Source organism: Chaetura pelagica, unplaced genomic scaffold (genome assembly GCF_000747805.2).
Source record: "Chaetura pelagica isolate M959 unplaced genomic scaffold, ChaPel_1.0 scaffold436, whole genome shotgun sequence".
Classification (NCBI taxonomy): Eukaryota; Metazoa; Chordata; class Aves; order Apodiformes; family Apodidae; genus Chaetura; species Chaetura pelagica.
The window spans coordinates 4,707,970-4,725,834 of NW_009953651.1; the positions used below are offsets into that span (position 1 = coordinate 4,707,970).

At 43.9% G+C, this 17,865-nt stretch overlaps 1 protein-coding gene across 1 annotated transcript; it reads left to right on the forward strand.

Annotated features, from left to right (window-relative positions):
* Nucleotides 1-2,349: 2,349 nt before the first annotated feature.
* On the forward strand, nucleotides 2,350-17,496 carry WBP1L (WW domain binding protein 1-like). Its single transcript, XM_010000167.1, has 4 exons — nucleotides 2,350-2,361; nucleotides 3,520-3,622; nucleotides 14,451-14,612; nucleotides 16,057-17,496. Exons 1-4 carry the CDS (start codon nucleotides 2,350-2,352, stop codon nucleotides 16,794-16,796), a joined length of 1,017 nt encoding a protein of 338 aa, XP_009998469.1. The 3' UTR covers nucleotides 16,797-17,496.
* Nucleotides 17,497-17,865: the final 369 nt, after the last annotated feature.

Below are 17,865 nucleotides of genomic sequence, written 5' to 3' on the forward strand. Positions count from 1 at the left end.
GTCTGAGATTTAATTAGAAATTGAAGCCTGATTGAAGCACTTGAGGGTAGGCAGAATATTCCTAACAAAAAATGTCATGGTCTCTGTCATGGCCTGTACTGATGGCAGTGCATAAACTCTTCCTTGGCTTGAAGAGTAGTGGAGGATACTGTACAGTGGCTCTGCTTTTCACAGAAGTGAGTCTTGATTGAAGTGGGGAGAGGAAAGGAGACTGAAACACTCGATTCAAGGGAGACACCTGTAACGTGTCCCAAAACAATTCTCTCCTTCTTCTGGAATCTTTGCCTAATAGACTTTTTCCAAAGATTTGGTGCCTTTACGTTTTCTCTGTGCAAGTTTCAGTGACCTAGATATGGAAGTAGCAGTGCTCTGAGCAGGGGTCAAGCCATGTGGCCTGCTGGGATCCTTTCCAAAATAAATTATTCCTTGATTTGGTGAAACTCTTTGGAAACAGGGATGACAGTTCTGGATCTTAATCGTGGCACTGAGTCTTGATGGTTGCATGTTCCCAGAAACCTGTTGGTGGCTGGGCTGGCAGAAGGCTGCAGAATGTCTCTGAAGGGGAGGTGTGTGGATTTAAAGGAGCATGGCTGCTGGCGAGCACTGCAAGGACTTTAAAACCCTGGGCTTCCTGGACTGTGGGAGCTCAAAGCTTACTGCAAGACTATTCAAAGGCACAAGCACTTATGCATTACCAAGGAAGATGATTTCTCTTGTCCATTGTGTAAAGAAGCTCTGGACTGTAAGATGGGAAAGCAGGATATTGCTTGAGACTCGATCTTCAAAAGCAGCAGGAACAACCTGCAGGATACCAGCTTAGCTGCTGAGGATCTTCTGTTCAACGTGTATACCCATCCCCTCAGAAAGCCATTTGACAGCTGGGCTAAAAGGAAGCAATATGGCTTTGTGGAAAGGTTGTTTCAAATATATTAAGGTTGGCAAGAGACAGGCAGTTAGAATAAAAAGATACTGTGATGAAAGTCTCTGAAAACAGGACTGCTGCAGGTTCTGAAGCGGGAAGAAAATAGTGATGTTGAAGATCTTTTAGGTTGCTGTTGCCAAAAGACACCAATATGTTCCTTATTGCTGCTCTTTGAAGCAGACCACACCAAGTTGACCAAATTTTTGGGGAGTAACCCCGGGTGGTCAAGAACAGATCAGCATTGTGATGCAGAGGAGTTCCTGAAACAGGACTGTGGGACTCTGTGCTTTTAGCGGTTCCATGTGATTCATTTGCTGGTTCAACAGGTCACATTGATCTTCGCGTGTCACAACCACAGACCTCAGCTGGCCACTTTCTGGCTTGTGGGTTATCAAAAGGATTACAATTTTGCAATGAGATCTTAATTTCTCAATTCTGTTGATGTGAGAGCCAAAATCTATGCTGTTGGTCAGTTGCATTAACTCTGCAAGGCCAACAAAAATGAAGAAAAGTGTAAATAAGTTAGTAAAAACAGATAAGAGGTGTGTCCTGTTTCTAGTTATTTTGCTGACTAAAATTACAATTTTTGGAATGAATAGCATGCCTGAAACAGAAAATGCTGTGCTAGCTCAACAGCATCTCCTGAAAGTTGCTATTAGCTGCTGCAATTAGAGATGGAAAACAACTGTGTGCCCTGTAGGAAAATGTGTCTACTATTGGCATGCAGCTTCTCAAGAAAACAATATAAAATATTTGCTTTAACTACCTGCAGTAAAGCAGTTTGACTGGTCTGTCCAGCAAAATGTTTTTCTCTTCCTAGAAACAGGAGGCAGGTACCCTTCCAGCTTGTTGCCTCTGCCAATGAATTTTAAGGAAGGGCCCATTGGTGCTTTTTGGAGTCTTTTGGAACCTGTGGAAGGAGGGGAAGTGGTATCTTGTATGTTGAGTCATAAACAATCAAAACCCTTTCAAAAGTTCGTGCGACTTCTTACAAGAAAAATGCAGCGTGGGATCTTTTCTGTTGAATCTGAAGTGGTAGGAAGTTCTTCTGCTTTTAGTAGTTATATTTCTGCTGTAATATGGGTGCTCATGCGGGGGACCCACAGGCGCAATGTTGGAGTGTGTATGGCTGCAAGTTGGGGGAACACTAGTGCAGTTCAGCAGGTTGCCTCTGCCAATGAATTTTAAGGAAGGGCCCATTGGTGCTTTTTGGAGTCTTTTGGAACCTGTGGAAGGAGGGGAAGTGGTATCTTGTATGTTGAGTCATAAACAATCAAAACCCTTTCAAAAGTTCGTGCGACTTCTTACAAGAAAAATGCAGCGTGGGATCTTTTCTGTTGAATCTGAAGTGGTAGGAAGTTCTTCTGCTTTTAGTAGTTATATTTCTGCTGTAATATGGGTGCTCATGCGGGGGACCCACAGGCGCAATGTTGGAGTGTGTATGGCTGCAAGTTGGGGGAACACTAGTGCAGTGCAGCAGGTGTTGGGATCCACCAATGTACATTCCTCTAGCCTGCTGGTTGGGTTTGATGCTCTTCCCAGGTGATTGGGCTTTGTTGATTGGTTGGTTGTTGGTTTGCTTGTTTGTTTGTTGTTGTGTGTTATTTTTAAAGGTGGTACTTGTTAAATTAGCTCTTTCATCATGTCTTTCAATATATAGCTCTACATGTTTTGTTTGTCCTGTCATGATTTTTAAGTGAAAGAAACAGAAAATGTTAGGCTTTGACACAGATTTTTTTGCAACATCAGTGTTTTGGGGTTTTTTAAGAAGTTTTGTAGTGTATTTTAATTTCCACGTTGCCCTAAAGCCTGTTAGAGGATGTACAATCCACAATCTATAAATTGCTTCTGTTTTCCTGTGTGTTGTACTTTTTTCCCACCTATGTTTTCAGACTAGCAGGAAAACATGGATTTTTTTTAAGCTGTGCGCCAGGTGAGGAACTGAGACCTCACTCCATAATCCTTTTCCATCCTGTGTGTCCTAAGGACCTGCTGGGTGATACAGTACAGCTGATTTGGCTCTGCTCCTGGACTACTTTTGCTATTCCGGGAAGAAGTTTTTACAGGAATTATGATCTTATTCAAAGCACATGGCTAATTATGAAGGAATAATTTTAGATTGGAATCTCACAGGAACATACTGTAATTATCATTTATATCTAAATCTATCCAAACAGTCTTTTCTCAAATTGTAATGTTCTGTTTATTAATGCATTTTCTCCACTGGGCATTCAGCCCCAGTAAGACAGCGATAGTGTGTAAAATATAGAAAAAATTATATCTCTCCTTTAAAAGAAGGCCTGGCTCCAAAAATCGTGGTAACTTTTAATGGAAAAGGAGAGGAATGGTAAGAAAGCATCACTGACTACATGTAAAGCAATGTGACTCATCATTTGGAGATACAGGGTTTTCTTCTGAGTAGTCTTTTGGGGGTTTTTTTGGTGATACTTAGCTGTATTTTATCGTGTTTATGTACTGTAGTGTTACCCAAGACCATAACTTGTGACTTTTCAAATGTTTGCAGATCACTGAGTGACAGATTACATTTACAGAAGATACTGACAAAGCATCTTAAAAGTGTGTCTGTTTAATTTTAGGACAAGGAAACCTGCATGGGTGTCAACAATCAAAGTTACATATGTGAAACGGGCCACTGTTGTGGACAATCCCAGTGTTGCAACTACTACTATGAACTCTGGTGTAAGTCCTTCTGTTTTGTATGGCTTCCCTTCTAATCTGCATGGCTCTCATACCATACTACAAGTCTGGCTTGTGTCCCGGGGGTTTTGTATTCAGCCCTTATTATGCACTGCAATTGAATTTCACTGCGACACAAAGCGGAGTTGACCTGATACTGCAAGGGAGATAGGATTATTACAATGGGCATCACCTGCTTTCTGAGGAGTAATGGGTCATCTTGATGTGTCCATCAGTGGAGATCTGCTGTTTGGTCTTCTCGCTGATTTGAGCAATCCTGAGGGTTCTCAAAATCTTGTATGTGAGTGAGGGAACCATGCTTGATATGCACAACTCGAGAGTTTGACACACTCAGAGATTTAATTCAGTATCTTTCACCTTATTGTTCTAGTTCCTTGCAAGAATGACAATTTCAGTCTGATTTATCTTTTTAAAGCTGCTCTTTCAAGAAGGGGTACGAGGACATTTATGTTCTTCAGGACACATTGTGTTTGGAACAGCACCTTGGGTGGACAGGATCTTGGTCAAATCTTGTGGGCTGATAGTGGCTGAACACCACAGGCTGTGAGAAGTATTCACTGCCCATTGCAACCCTTCTTATCTCCTCTTTCCCAAAACCTCGGATTTAAAACTACCCATATTTTTGGGGAGTGGTTAAGTGAATATTTCAAGTCCCTTTAAATGGCAGCAGGCAGGTCAAAGCAGGTCAGCAAAACTGATAAAGATGTATGGGAAAAAGGGAAGTTGAAAGGATAGGAAAGTAAGAAATGCTGAATTTTGAAGGCAAACTTCCAGAGCTGTTCCAGTCTAGTGGTGCCTTTCTTGAGGGAGGAGCACAAGGGGTTGAACATCAATGTTGACATGCTGTTGTACTGCCGGGAGCCTAGCCTGAGAAGATGTCTGTGCTACCAGAATTTGGAAATGTGGAACTCTAAACATTGTACCCCCACATTAGCTACTAGATATACTTTCTTACTACACCCAATGGTATCTTGTAGCTTTTATGCAACCACACTATCTACTTAATCTCTCTGCTGTGCCCACAGTTTCACTTCGTCAAAGTAGTGTGTGTGTGGAAATGTGTTATACGTACAAGGAGTGTCACTTAACCTGGATCCAAGGACAGGAGTAGCTGACACTGTAGCCTTTAGGCTAGAAACATGCTTTTACTTTTCAAATTAACAGCTAGACATGCAGGATGTGGCTGTAAATTAAACTGGACTCCTTCAAGGCACGCTGTGCATCAAACTTTAGTGGCTGGCTATGCTGATCTTAATGGCAGGGTTTGACTTAATTGCAGACCTTTCACAGCAGCTTTATTTGCAGCAGTTTCCAAACAGTTCAAGCAATTGTTCAGAACTGGGCGAGCAGCTCCAGAGACTGTAGCGGGCTGAGAAACAGGCATGAATGTGTGGCTGCCTTGAACTGCGTGGCTCAAATTGTAGCAGTCAGCAACATAGATGGCTGGAATTTGTTTGGACTATATGGGGATGCATGGACAAAGCAGACTGGGGAAGGTCAGACCCAGTTTTGGATTTGTGTGGGTGGGAATGTAGAGGAAGAGGCACGTATGCAAGAGCTTACAGACTGAGCAACAGCATGGGAGTACAGCTGCACGCTGGAGCTTGTTGCATGGTCACTGTTTCTTCCAGGGACTTCTTGAAAGAGAGGCTTCATTGAATTGCATACCAACAATACAGCCCAAACAATAGCCCCCTACCATTTTAATGAAATTATTTTACTTTAACTGCCTTTATGCTCTCAGTATGGCACACACTTTTAGACTGTCTGAGATGTCTGGCTGCATCATAAAAGTTCTTGAAAGCTAAAACCATGTTTTGTTAGAAGGAAGCAGAATGTTTCAGACTTCTTTCTAGGGCAAGCACACAGGTCATGCTGAGATAACAAAGAAATACACTTGTGGCACACTCTGCTGTATGGTTCCTTGGCAGGAAAGGGTTTCTGTGTTGAAATTCACATTAATTCTGCATTGCAGAACATGTCATATACCACACTGAGCTGAGGGGAATAATGCAAACATGAGACCTATTCTTCTAGGCATTTTGCAAATTCAGGCAAACATCCAACATATATTTAAAACTGATTAATATTTTCAAATCTTGCTTTGCCACTGTAAGTGTTAGAAAAAGGTTTCTGGGACTGGGAAGAGAGACACAAGGTGTGTGTTCTTTAAATTGAAGAAAAGCCATATTCTTGAGCTTGCAAGCATAGCTGCAGGACTTAGCTACAGGTCCAAGAATTGTTGAGTATGTAGGTACATATGGTGAGGCAGTCTGAAGACATTCAAGGTGAATAGCTGTGATAGTATATGTAAATAGTGTAGAGCAGTGAATTGGTGGTGTGGAGAGGAACAGCATTACATGCTTGGGAATAGATTAGCTTTCTAAAAGTTAATAATAACTTTTGGTTAATGAACAGTTAAGTTAGCAGCACCTTTTAAGTATAGCATCACAGTTGTTCTATGATCTGATTTTAACCAGTGTGTGCATGTACTGGAGTAGCTTTTGAAAAGTTTTTGTTCCCCTTGACCTTCTCAGACCACCAGTGCTATTGTGTACCTGAAAACAGACCTTCTTGCTAGTCCTGTTGAATTAAACCCTGGATGTATGAACCACCAGTTTTGTGGGGAGAAGCAGAGGAGGGTGGCATTTGAAATGGGAAAGAAAACCAGTCTGTCTTTGCCAGACATACCTTCTGAAATGTGATTCTGTCTTGCGGCCACTTGGATCCCACAAAAAAGATCCTTTTCCCTGTGTAAGTAAGAATTTGAGGGAAGTTTGTCTTTGAAAATGGCTGATCTCAACATTTGTAGACAGAAAGTAAAGTTGCAGTAATTATACACCAGTCCTTGAGGCCAATGGAATAGAATGCAAAATCAAGGTATTATTTTGTTAAGGGGTGGAGTGGAGGAAAGGGAGAACATGATATGCCAAACAGGTGGACAGCCAGTGTTTAAAATTAGATAACAGCCCCATTCAGATTCCCCACCCAGCTCTTATTTAAAAAAAAAAATAGTACTGTGTTGCTAAATAATAAAACTATATACAGGGGTTTGTATATGTATAAATATAAATACAAAAATATATTTATATATAGGTCTAACAGCTATATAAATATACAATTAGTTCTCAGTTCAAACTTGGTAGCTGGTAATATGAGGGGGAAAGTGCAGTATGTAACTTAATTTTATTGGAATAGAATAAAATAAAAAAAAAAAGGAAGAAGGGGCTTTACTGTTCCATTTCCTCACACAGGGAAGAGTGTTTGGATGGTGATTGAACAGGTTCTGTGTTTTAACCTAACAGTTCCTTTTGGGCTCCCCAGAGAGCTCACAGTCCCCAAGGGGGAGATTGAGGTCTTGCATGAATGGCAGCAGCTGCTGGATTTTGCTTACTAACAGTTTTTATTCAGGTCTGTTATGATGTGTTTGTGATTATTTGCTGAAGTTTTTTAGTGTTGGCCTCTGTCCAGGACTGACAGGTGTCTTATTGTGTATGTGTTCCGAAAGACCACTTTTCAAAATGCAGGAGAGAAGGTAATCAAGAAATGCAGTTAAGGCTCAGATGTTCTGGATTTTCCCATGGTTAAGTGTATGATGTGGACTGAAAACCAAATCCAGATCTCCTGACATCCATCCTTGTGTCTCTCCTTGCCTGTGGAGGACCAGCATGAAATTAGATGACTCCAGAGGCTCTGAGCACAGCAAAGCTATAGAAAAAATATTTTGCATTATGTGGATGGAAGAATAGTATGCTGTGTGTCAGGAATTGTGGAGCATGGAAACAGGCAGATGGTCACTGTGTGCAGATGATCTCAAGTGCAGGATTTCCAATACTGAGGGATTACCTGATCTTGGGTCTTTTAGGTGCTGTACGACAAACCAGCATGGGCGATGACTGAGTATTCAGCTGCTGGATGTGCCTTTTTGCTTCATTTTGGCTGCTTTAGCAGTTTTACTGAACCTCCCTGCCTCTGAAAGAAAAGAAGGGGGGGGGGAAGGGAAAAAGGAGTCTTGACTGTTTGGGCTCTAGTGAAAGGGTTGTACAGGAAAAAATGTTCTGTTTGCAGGCAGCACAGTTGATGTTTTTGCTGATTTTGAACACTTTGCTCATTGCTGCACGCTTCCCCTTGGAATCTCTAGACAACTCTTTTCCCTAAAAAGCATGCTGCCAGGAAATTTTGGCAAGGATCAGGTTAGTTGCTAAAACTAAAGGAATTGCTGTACCACGTACATGTTCCAGATCAGCTTTATAACAGGAATTAATTTCCAAAGCTTGACCATAGTCTCCAAAACCCTCAATCAAACAACACATCAGTCCCATGTTTTCCTCTTCACCCGTGTTATCTCATCCTTCAGTATAAAACCATGTCCTTTTTCAGAGAGGGATTTGTCATATTCCTTGCCTTTCACCCAGCCTCCTACATGGCTGTACTTGCTTTTTCTTTCCTGGGTGTATCAGACTTCACCTTTGGCGACTGCTGCTCCTCAGCTGGTGCTTCAGTGATAACCATGTCATGACAAAGCCTAGCTGAAAGTATAGGGCAAAACCCACAGATGTCACAACCATACAGAAACTCATTATAAACAGGGTCTCCAAGGGAGTTATTTCCTGATTTCCTTTTACTTTTTGTAGCCTAATCCAGATAGCAAAATAGTCACCATCCCTAGAGGTGTTTAAAAGACATGTGAATGTGGTGCTTTGGGACATGGTTTACTGGTGGACTTGGCAGTGTTAGGTTAATGGTTGGACTCAATGATCTTAAAGGTCTTTTCCAACCTAATCTATTCTATGATCTTAAGCTTGTTTTGATGTGGATTGGTAAAATTCACAAATCCAGAGGAGAAGGCAAGCTGTCTTTGCATAGTGTGACTGTGCAGATACTGACACTTGCCCTGTCCGGCCTGCTTCCACCTGCTCTGTGTTAAACAGCAAAGAAAGGCAAGAGAGCTTTCTGATGCTGTTTCAGCCCATGACTTACGTATCTCCAACCCAGCTTCTCACCAAATATCCAGATCTGTTGGTGCAGACTGGTCTCCAGATCTTGTTCCCAGATGTTCTGGACATGGTCTCAGCTGTATGTTCCCCTCTGATCTCTGTTATACCACTGTACAACATGAGTTTTACCAATGTAGATGTCTTGGGAGAGGTAAGTTAGCTGGACTTGACTGGACTTCTGAACATGTCTTCTGGAGCACAGGAGCAATTGCTTTTCAAAGACTCCCTCCCCAGGAGAGAGGCATAAAACCAGTGTCTGCAGATTTACTGCCTCAAGTTGAGTCTCACTGCAAGATAAGTAAAGGATTTTTGTGAAAGCTGTGTTTTTCCATCTTATTTCATGGGTGTTCCATATATACTGCAGTTAACATCCGTCTCCTTTTGTCTGAGTCACCAGTCTAGAAGCAAGCGAGCAGGAGCTGGAGCTGCCTCCAGCCTTTTTCTTTTGTCATTGCACTCCACAAATACTCGGTAACGTTTTCCCTGCAGTGTGGTCAGGCTGGGGCTGCAGTTCCACTGTTTTAAACTGACATAAAACTGTCACTGAAAGTTACAGTCTTTCTCTTACATTGTTTTTGGTGATGAGTTTCAACCTGCTCTGGTTCCCCCAAACCAGTTCAAAGCACAGTTGCACACAACTTAGCACTGGCACAAGAAGAAGTGAAGGAGGCAGCAGGAGGTGTGGAAGAGACGGGCAGGAGAGGATCACATCATTCAGCAGCCTCTTCTTTTTTTCCCTTCTTGATATGTTCATAGGCCTATGGCCTGGATCCTTCATCTGGCGTTCTTGAGCAGCAGTGTCGGCTCATACAGGCTCGTGTCTAAAGTGGCAGGAGACGATGCAGTCTCTGTGCCAAGGACACTATTAAACCCAAGTGCAACTGGGTTGTGGTACCAATTAAATCTTTCTTCTGTTTTTGATGGTGGCTTTGGACCTATGAAAGACAACTTTTTTTCCAGCCATGGCTGACTGTGAGGCCACCATTTTTGGGACATCACTTTTTAGTCAATTAAGTTGTCCTACTTCTCCTTCTGTTCAGAACCAACTCTCATGGAGCCAAAGCTATTACCCAGATGCTTGTCAGGCAGACACAAAACCACTTTGCAGTGTGTTTTGGCTTGCTTTTAGGGTGCTTCCTGCCAACAGAGCAATGGCATTTACCCAAGTTTGCCGTGAACTTGAGGGCAGATTTCTCTGTTCCTACCCATGGAATGCTCCAGATACATTTTCCATTTTGCACAGGATAAAAGGAGCTTCACTCAATGGGGATGCTGATGGCAACATCCCAGGCAGCAAACACAGTACAGCATCAGACTGAACATTGTTTCCCCCTTTTTTATGAGGAGGGAGTGCTCTTTTTTTATTATTCTTCAGTTATTTTGTCTTAATTATTCTTAAGTTTAGGCAAAGCTCTGCTAACTGTCCCTAAAAGGTTTTTCTTGAAGCTTTAAGCCTGGCATGTTATTTCACAGCTTGTAGCAAACATCTCCAATGTGTGACCCCGTGATGGGGCTCTCTTTCCCAAGGGCACTGTGAAAGTAGTAGCATTCTCTTTCTTGGGTATTGCCTCTGCTTGTGAAATTTGGCTTTCATGGAAGCTAATTCTGTTCCCAGGTACTTCTGCAGCTCCCATTCTGACTCTGAACTTGGTGCTCATGTAGAGCTAACAGCTCTGAGCCTGTCTGGTACTGGGCAAGAGGCTGGTGGTACTTTTTTATGAAAGGTTTTGGTGCTCTGGCAGGGAAATCTCTTGGCAAAACACAGATCCATGTCTGTGTCTGATTCACCTTTTTGTTGTATCTTTATCCACCCTTTGGCATCACCAGTGAATTTGACAGATAATACAGCAGTGTTTTTCTGGACTTAGCCTTTTTTTGGGCTGTAGTGTGTTTCACTTCTGACTCTTCCATAAACCAAGAGAGAGCCTAAATTTCCCTGATGTCTGACAGTTCCCCAGTGTGTGTTTACCTCTGAACTGGTGTATCATTTCTGTTGATGCTGTCCCATTGTAGTTGTTTGTGCAAAGACCCTATTTGCTCTCTGCTGTCATGTTGTCCTCAGGTTGCTGTGAGCTTTTGTTCCTGGTGGTCTCTGCCAGGTTGGTGATGAGAAGTGCTCTCTCTCAGATCAGACATTTAATGGCAAACTTGTCTCAGGATACCCAGTGTCTCCTAACCTTTTCCCCTTTTCCAGTAACTGCAGCAATAGCTCAGCACAGTGCAGCTGAAAACCAGCTTGTGTCCATTTGAGAAGGAAGTGCATGTTGAGGAGCACAAGAAATGCTTTTGGGGACAGTGAAGGCAATTAGAACCCCAGTTTTATTTGGCTTTTAGAGGCCTTTTAATGCCAAATTTCCGTTGCCTTTGTACATCTTGCCCATTTTTAGCATGTACCCGCTTTTGCCTTGAACGAGGTGTTAGTGTGTACCATTGCCATGCTCTGCCTCTGTGTTTTCTGCTCATGTTTTTTTGTCTTTGGGTGAATTTGAAATTCTCCTCATACCCCTCCTACTGGATGCATGGGCCAGTGGTCTGCTTGATTTACGTCCCTGCTGCTGGTTTGTAGCCAAACATCACCAGGTGTACAGATGCACACAGCTTAGCCCTGGACATCTTCACTGCTGGCTCCATACTTTTAGACATAATATTTACAATTGCACTTGGCCTTGTACACATAGCTTTATTCCAGGTAAATGACCATATTATAGATTTGCTGGGCTTTTAAGTTTTTTTCTGTTCTGTAGCCAAAGTTGCATCTGTGCCCAAACTTCTGGCTAGGGCATGTTGTAGAGCCTTTTCTGGAGGGCCTGCACTCCCAGCACCGTGCTGGGCTTGCAACCGGGCTGCACTTGCTCAGTCTCTCAACACTGGTACCCCTGCTTAAGCAAAAACCAAGAAGGCCCTTGTGTGCCTCAGCACCTATGGGTGCCCCATCCTATTGCTTCCTATGCAGTGGGGGGCTCTGAGCCCTGTGGTGCTGTTGTGTGACAACGTGGGGGCAAAGCCATCAAAGAGGACACCAGAAACCAGGACAGCAAATGGCTGTGGTGGGCACACAATGCTGACCTGTGATAATCCAAGCATGTTCTTGGGCTCTCATGCTGAGTCAGGGGTTGAGTAATTCCTAGAAGCTCTAGGAAGTGTCAGTGGTTAATGAAACCAAGCAATAATGTGGTATTAGTGGGTTCTTTTTCTTGAAATTCCCATGAAAAACAACAGATCTCATCCATTTGTGGTTGCAAGTGTGCATAGACCATTTGCATGGGAATGGAGGTGTTTTTCCTGGCACAGTGGCCAGAGTGCAATCCGGTAAATTGTCTTCTGTTTACTTAAAATGCCACCTGTGGTTTCAGAAGGATCCAGCATTAATTTATTATCCTAGACCGTTGCATGTTGTTACTGCCTGTTGTTTACAGAGTTGCTGCACGTCTTCCCAGGAATGGCTGAGCTTACTTTGACCCCTACACTGAGCTTGTGCATCAGTTTGTCTGCAAAGCACTTTGGGATTTCTTTGGAATGAGTAGAGAAGTTTTCTAAAGAAATACTTTTCTAATCTTCTGGATGCAGGCTTGGGTGGGAGCAGTTATTCCCTGCAGAAAAATTCGGCTGCTACAGCTGAGGTTGCTTAACAGTGGCAATTCTCCAGGACATCTTAACTAACTAAGTGCTGCTTCTACCACTGCATCTAGAATCCTTGGGAAAGAACATGATCAAATGTGTTTAAAAGCATCTGTTTTCATAACTGTAGCTAAAATCCCTGGATAGCTGGGTGTAATTTTCCATTGTTTTTGAATGCATGATCACGGACAGCCCTTTGAAAATAAGGAGTACTTGGAAGATGAACTGCAGGCCTGCTTCAGTGCATGGTGTTGTGCTTTGCCAATGACCCGGTTTTGATGAGAGTGTTCTTGCTTCCTCAGCAAGCAAGAGCCAAGGGACCTTCTTTTAACAAGAAATAAAGAGTTTTGGTGGGAGTCGTCCAACTGCAAGACAGTGTTGGGCTTTGGAGGGACGGGTGGACTAGATCAATCCTTATAGTTTACATTAAAAGGATTTTTTAGAAGGAAGAGGGTGTTTGGAGGGCAGTGAACACTTTCGCAGCTCAGTTTGATGGAAACGCAGAGGGCATCTCAAGGGCTTCATATGCTTCTCTGGAGAGAAGATCACACTCTTCTCTCTGCCCTTCATGGTACAGCTGAGCAGGCTGGCTAGAAAAACTGCATAGGAACTTTGATTTCCAGCCAAGCCAAAAAAAAATGGAACATGCAACACCTTCATTTGAAAGCAGGTTTTGATGAGTTTGGGTATCAGGGGGAATCCAGGCCATTAGGGAAAATGGTTGCACAAGGCAAGAGAGATATTTCTGTTTGCTGTGCCAAAATACATGGAGAATTTGGGTTACAACACGGGGTGAAAGTCCCTGCTCAAAATGCTCAGAGGCACGATACAGTGTATCCAGTTCACCTACAAACAGCACAGTGCAGGGCTCTGAGATCTGTTATATGGGTCAATTGCACTTCCTCTTGAGCCAGAGTAGTACTCCTCTCATTTCTCAAGTTCCCAAACTGCTCACCTTTCCCTATCCAGCTCTTAGCAGAGAAAGCATTGCTAACTCAGCAGAGGATGCCAAGAACGTCCAGGTGTTGTAAAGGCAGGGCTAGAGGGCTTTGCTAGGGAGAAACAAGCAGGACAGAATAGCCTTGCTGAAAATGGACTGTAGCACTAGGAGTCTTCATTTGGTCTGTGTGGACATAACAAAGAGGACTTAGAAAAGAAAACTTGCTGACAACTGTGTGCCAGACTTAGATGTTTCTAAAGGGGAGCTCTTCTGGTATCCTCAGCTGCAAAACCTGAGCTTAAAGAGGGTAAGAGATTACAGACATCTCTGAGGCAGGTAGAGCTGTGAGCAGTAGTTGCAGGAGATGGAAGCCTCGCCTGGAGTTAACATTGTAGGTCTTTGAAGTGTGTCTTGGAAACATTTTTTTAGTGCATGCAAGTGTGAAAGGGGATTTATGGAAAGGAGGGGTTATTCCACATGTTGGAGGGAGTGGAGAAAATTCAGGAAGTGCTCTTTTAAAATTCCCTTTTAAGGAACAGTGTATGTGCGATATGACAGTGCACGGAAACCAGCCATGACCACAAACAGAGCAAAAGTCAGGTTTCTTGAGGATTCTGAGTGGGGGGCTAGTTTAATTTCAGATAATTTAAGACATTGCATACAAAAATAAGTTTTAAAAATATTTTGAGACATTTATGTAAAAAGAGTATGTTTTTGTTAAGCGTAACAATGAAGGATTTGGGCTGGAAATTAAAAAGAAGTGCAAACAAAAGCAAAACATAGTGCTTGGGGTTTTTCTCTTCTTCTGCGGTCAATCTGCAGAGTGTCTTTTGTGTCTTAATTGTTCTTTTCAAACCAAAGTGGCTGTGGGAGACAAGTTCAATGCTATTCACAGCTCTGCTCATATTTTTGGCTAGAAGAAATTACATCCAAGGGATGGGAGGGATCAGGGTGGGGGAGCTTAGCCCTGTATCTGTATATTGTTTTCCTCCAGAGTTGTGCCTACTGAACATGCTCCACATGGTACCAAACTGTGTACAGTTACCTGATTTGGTCAAGGCTGTCCAGGTAGCAGTCACGCCACGCAGGCGGGGCTGTGTTGAAGCCTCCTGGTGCTCTGTGTGTTTCTGCCTCTGGAGCAGTGCAGGGTTCAGATCCAGGCTTTCTGATGATCTTTTTGATGGCCTTCATGGGGTTTCCCGGGGTTGGATGTAGCTGTCGTGCTGTGGTTAACACTTGCTCTCCCTCGCTTCAGGGTTTTGGCTGGTGTGGACAATCATCATCATCCTCAGCTGCTGTTGTGTTTGCCACCACCGACGCACCAAGCATCGCCTCCAGGCCCAGCAGCGGCAACACGAGATCAACCTCATCGCCTACCGGGAGGCCCATAACTATTCAGCCCTGCCCTTTTATTTCCGTACGTACCTCACACTGCCTTTCATGGAGGTTGTGGAGAGCAGGGCAGCAGTCAGTTTCCCATGTTGAGTGGAAGTGGGGAGTAGAACTGCTCAGCAAGAGGTAGAGGGCAATTTTGCAGCCTAACCTTGCTTTATGGAGGGGAGGAGATGTATTCCAGAAGTTGGGTGCATTTCAGCCCACTTGAATCTGGAGAATGAACCACGTCAGCTACAGCACTTTCAGACCCACTCTTGATTTTTCTCTGAGTGCAGTGATCCCCTGGGTGTTTTTCTGGTAAAATTATTAAAATATCTCATTCAGGACTTTATGGATGCTCCTCCTTTCCAGCCTGCGCTTGCTGCTGGTGGAACTGACGTGTGGGAAGTGGCTTCACAAAATTCAGTCACAAAGGCTGGGTTGAAGTGGTGCCTCGAGAGGAGCCATGCTGGCTCCTGCCCGGTGCTGCAGTTCCCAGACAATGTTGATGAGCAGCCTTGAGAGTCTGCATGAATGAGCTGTTGCCCATGGCTCAGAGAAAGTACAGTTGCTTTGTTCTTCCTGTCGTGCCCTGCTACACTGTGCTAGAACAGCAAGTCTTGGCCTATTGACTGGAGGTACTGCAACTGAGTTTCCCTAATGGACTGTTGAATTGCCTGTATGAACTTGCTTTTCCCATTGCACTTGCAGCCATGTCAGAAACAGTCCCCAGCAGCACTTTACTTCCCAGGCCCAGGGATACGCAATTGCACATGGAAAACTGCAGTGCTATCTTTAAATGTTTTCCAGTATTTAAGACCATTCTGTCTATATAGATTATTTTGTTGCATCTGAAGAAAAGAAACAGAATCTTTCCTAGATTTGAGGGACTGTAAGTACAATAAATCAAACTCTCTTGCCAGTACTGCTACTTGATTCTGACTGCACCAGAACAATTGAATCCAGCACTAAAACAACAACCAAAAGCCAGTGTTCTAAGTTCCTTGTAATTGCTCATGTCTCTTCATATTTGCACAAAGCTTTGTGAGATGAAATCTTTGCTTTTGAAAGCAAAAACTCAGCTGAGAAGCCAGTGTTGGAGAGGGCTGTCAAGTTACCTCCCAGGTTGTTCCCTCCAGCTAACACAGGCCATCTCCTTTTGTGGTTTATGGAGCTATATTGGGTTCAGGGCTATGGGGTGCCTGGTAGCTGTAAGCATAGACTTGAGAGCAGGGAGATCAAACTGCTGTTCCTGTCTATGTCCATCTCCTCCTGTAATGCTGCCTGCCTGTGCCACAATTGCTGCTTCTCTGAAAAAGGACATGTCTCATTTGGGCCAAGTTTTGGCACCCCTTGTAAAGCCTGTTGAGCTGTCGAGTGGGAAGGTGCTGGTAGATGACAAATGACATACTGACCTGTATTAGTGGCTTGTTTCCTGAGATAAGCTGTTCGTGAAGTAACTTCTCCTCCTTGCCTCCTACTTCTAGGGTTTTTGCCAAATTATTTACTACCTCCCTATGAGGAAGTGGTGAACCGACCACCGACCCCCCCACCACCATATAGTGCCTTACATCAGCAGTGCATCCCAGCAGGCAGCAGTAGCACAATCCCGGACACGCCAAGAAACCTGCAGCCAGCACAGAGCAGCTCAGCAGCACCCAGCAGCAATAACAGCAGCACTGACAACACTGGCTCCTCCGGCCTCGGGGACCCTGAGCCCTCCACCACCACGCTGGTCGAGCGAGCAGTTGCCAAAATGCAGAGCGTGGAGCCTGGCAGTACCAGCACGGGAGCCGAGCTAGTGGAGAGAGCCAGTCCTGACAAGGATACAGAGTGCAAGGAGGAACTGCTAAAAGGTTACAGCTCTGAGAGCTTAGACCAGAGCAGTGCCATTCCCGAGGCGAAGGACAAGACGCCGGGCAGGCAGCGCCGCTTCACCGGTGACTCGGGCATCGAGGTCTGTGTTTGCAACCGGGGCCATCACGATGATGATCTCAAGGAGTTCAACGGGCTCATTGATGATGCTCTGGATGGGCCCCTGGACTTCTGTGACAGCTGCAGCGGCCGCCCCCACGGGGACGAGGAGGAAGGGCTTTTTAATGCTGTGGAAGAGCAGCACCGTGAACACAGCCACCACCACCTGCCCCGGCAGCCGGTGTGTGTGCTCTTGAACACAATAAATGAGCAGGACTCTCCAAACTCTCGTACCAATAACTCCCCCAGCTAAGGTGGGAAAGTGGAGGGGAGAATCAGGGGAAAACACAAAGAAATAAAAATTGAATAAGAGGATTAAAACTTTTAATAGGAGGAAAAGGTGATACAACCTTCTTTTTTTTTTTTTTTTAAGTTTTATTTTTCTTTCTCCCCATCCAATATAATTTGGGGACTAGTCCCTGAAGGCCTGGTTTGTGGGGGAGGGATCACTCTGGGTTTTGTTAATCGTGTCTGTCCTGCTCCAAGGGGTAGGGACTGATGTTTCTCAGTGAGACTTTCTAACAAATGGAACTTTCCCAATGGTGATTTTGGTGATGGTTATTATGAGTTTGTTGGTTTCAGTTTTCCAAAACACTGCTTTATTTCACAATCAGTAAAGCTCAGCAAATCTCACCCTGGGAGGATACGAAATCACCATAAGGCTTGAACCTCCAGGTGTCTTCCCAGAAGCAAGCAGCTTCTGACAGTGCTGGCAGTCAGTAGCCCAAGAGTTCTGGTTTGATAAAGTGCTCTTGAGGAATTGGGGATCTATTTTCATTTTAGCTTTTTTCTTCTTTTTTTTTTTTTTTTTGTGTGTGTGTGTGTTAAGGTTTCCAGAAGCTTTTGAATACCTGAACACATCAGCCCTATAATCTCTGGTGCTTCAGTGTTTAAGACAGCAGGTAGGAAATTTCCCACTTGAAGCTGGTGACTGAAGGACCAGTTTCTTCTAGAAGGGAGTGTTAGTCTACCGTAAGCAGTTTGAAAAGAAAAGATTTGCAGAAATTTGCCTTTATATGTCATTTTTAAAGACAAGTGTATTCCTTCAATGCCTCCAAGAGCACAGTTAGAAGTAGAATCCAGGCAGCTGGGCTGCCTTCCAAGTACTGTGGTCTCCGAATGACCTTTTTCTGATGTGCTGCAAAAGGGCTTGGCTTTATTTTTTTTTTCCTTTTCTTGCACCCTGAGAGCAGCACACTTGAGTTAAGATGACAAGAACAGGGCTCTCCTTGGCCAGTGTGCCTTCAAGCTTCAGCGATGCGTGTTGAACAAATGGGAGATGAGAGCTCCATCCATTGCGAAGGGATGACTTACTATGTAGA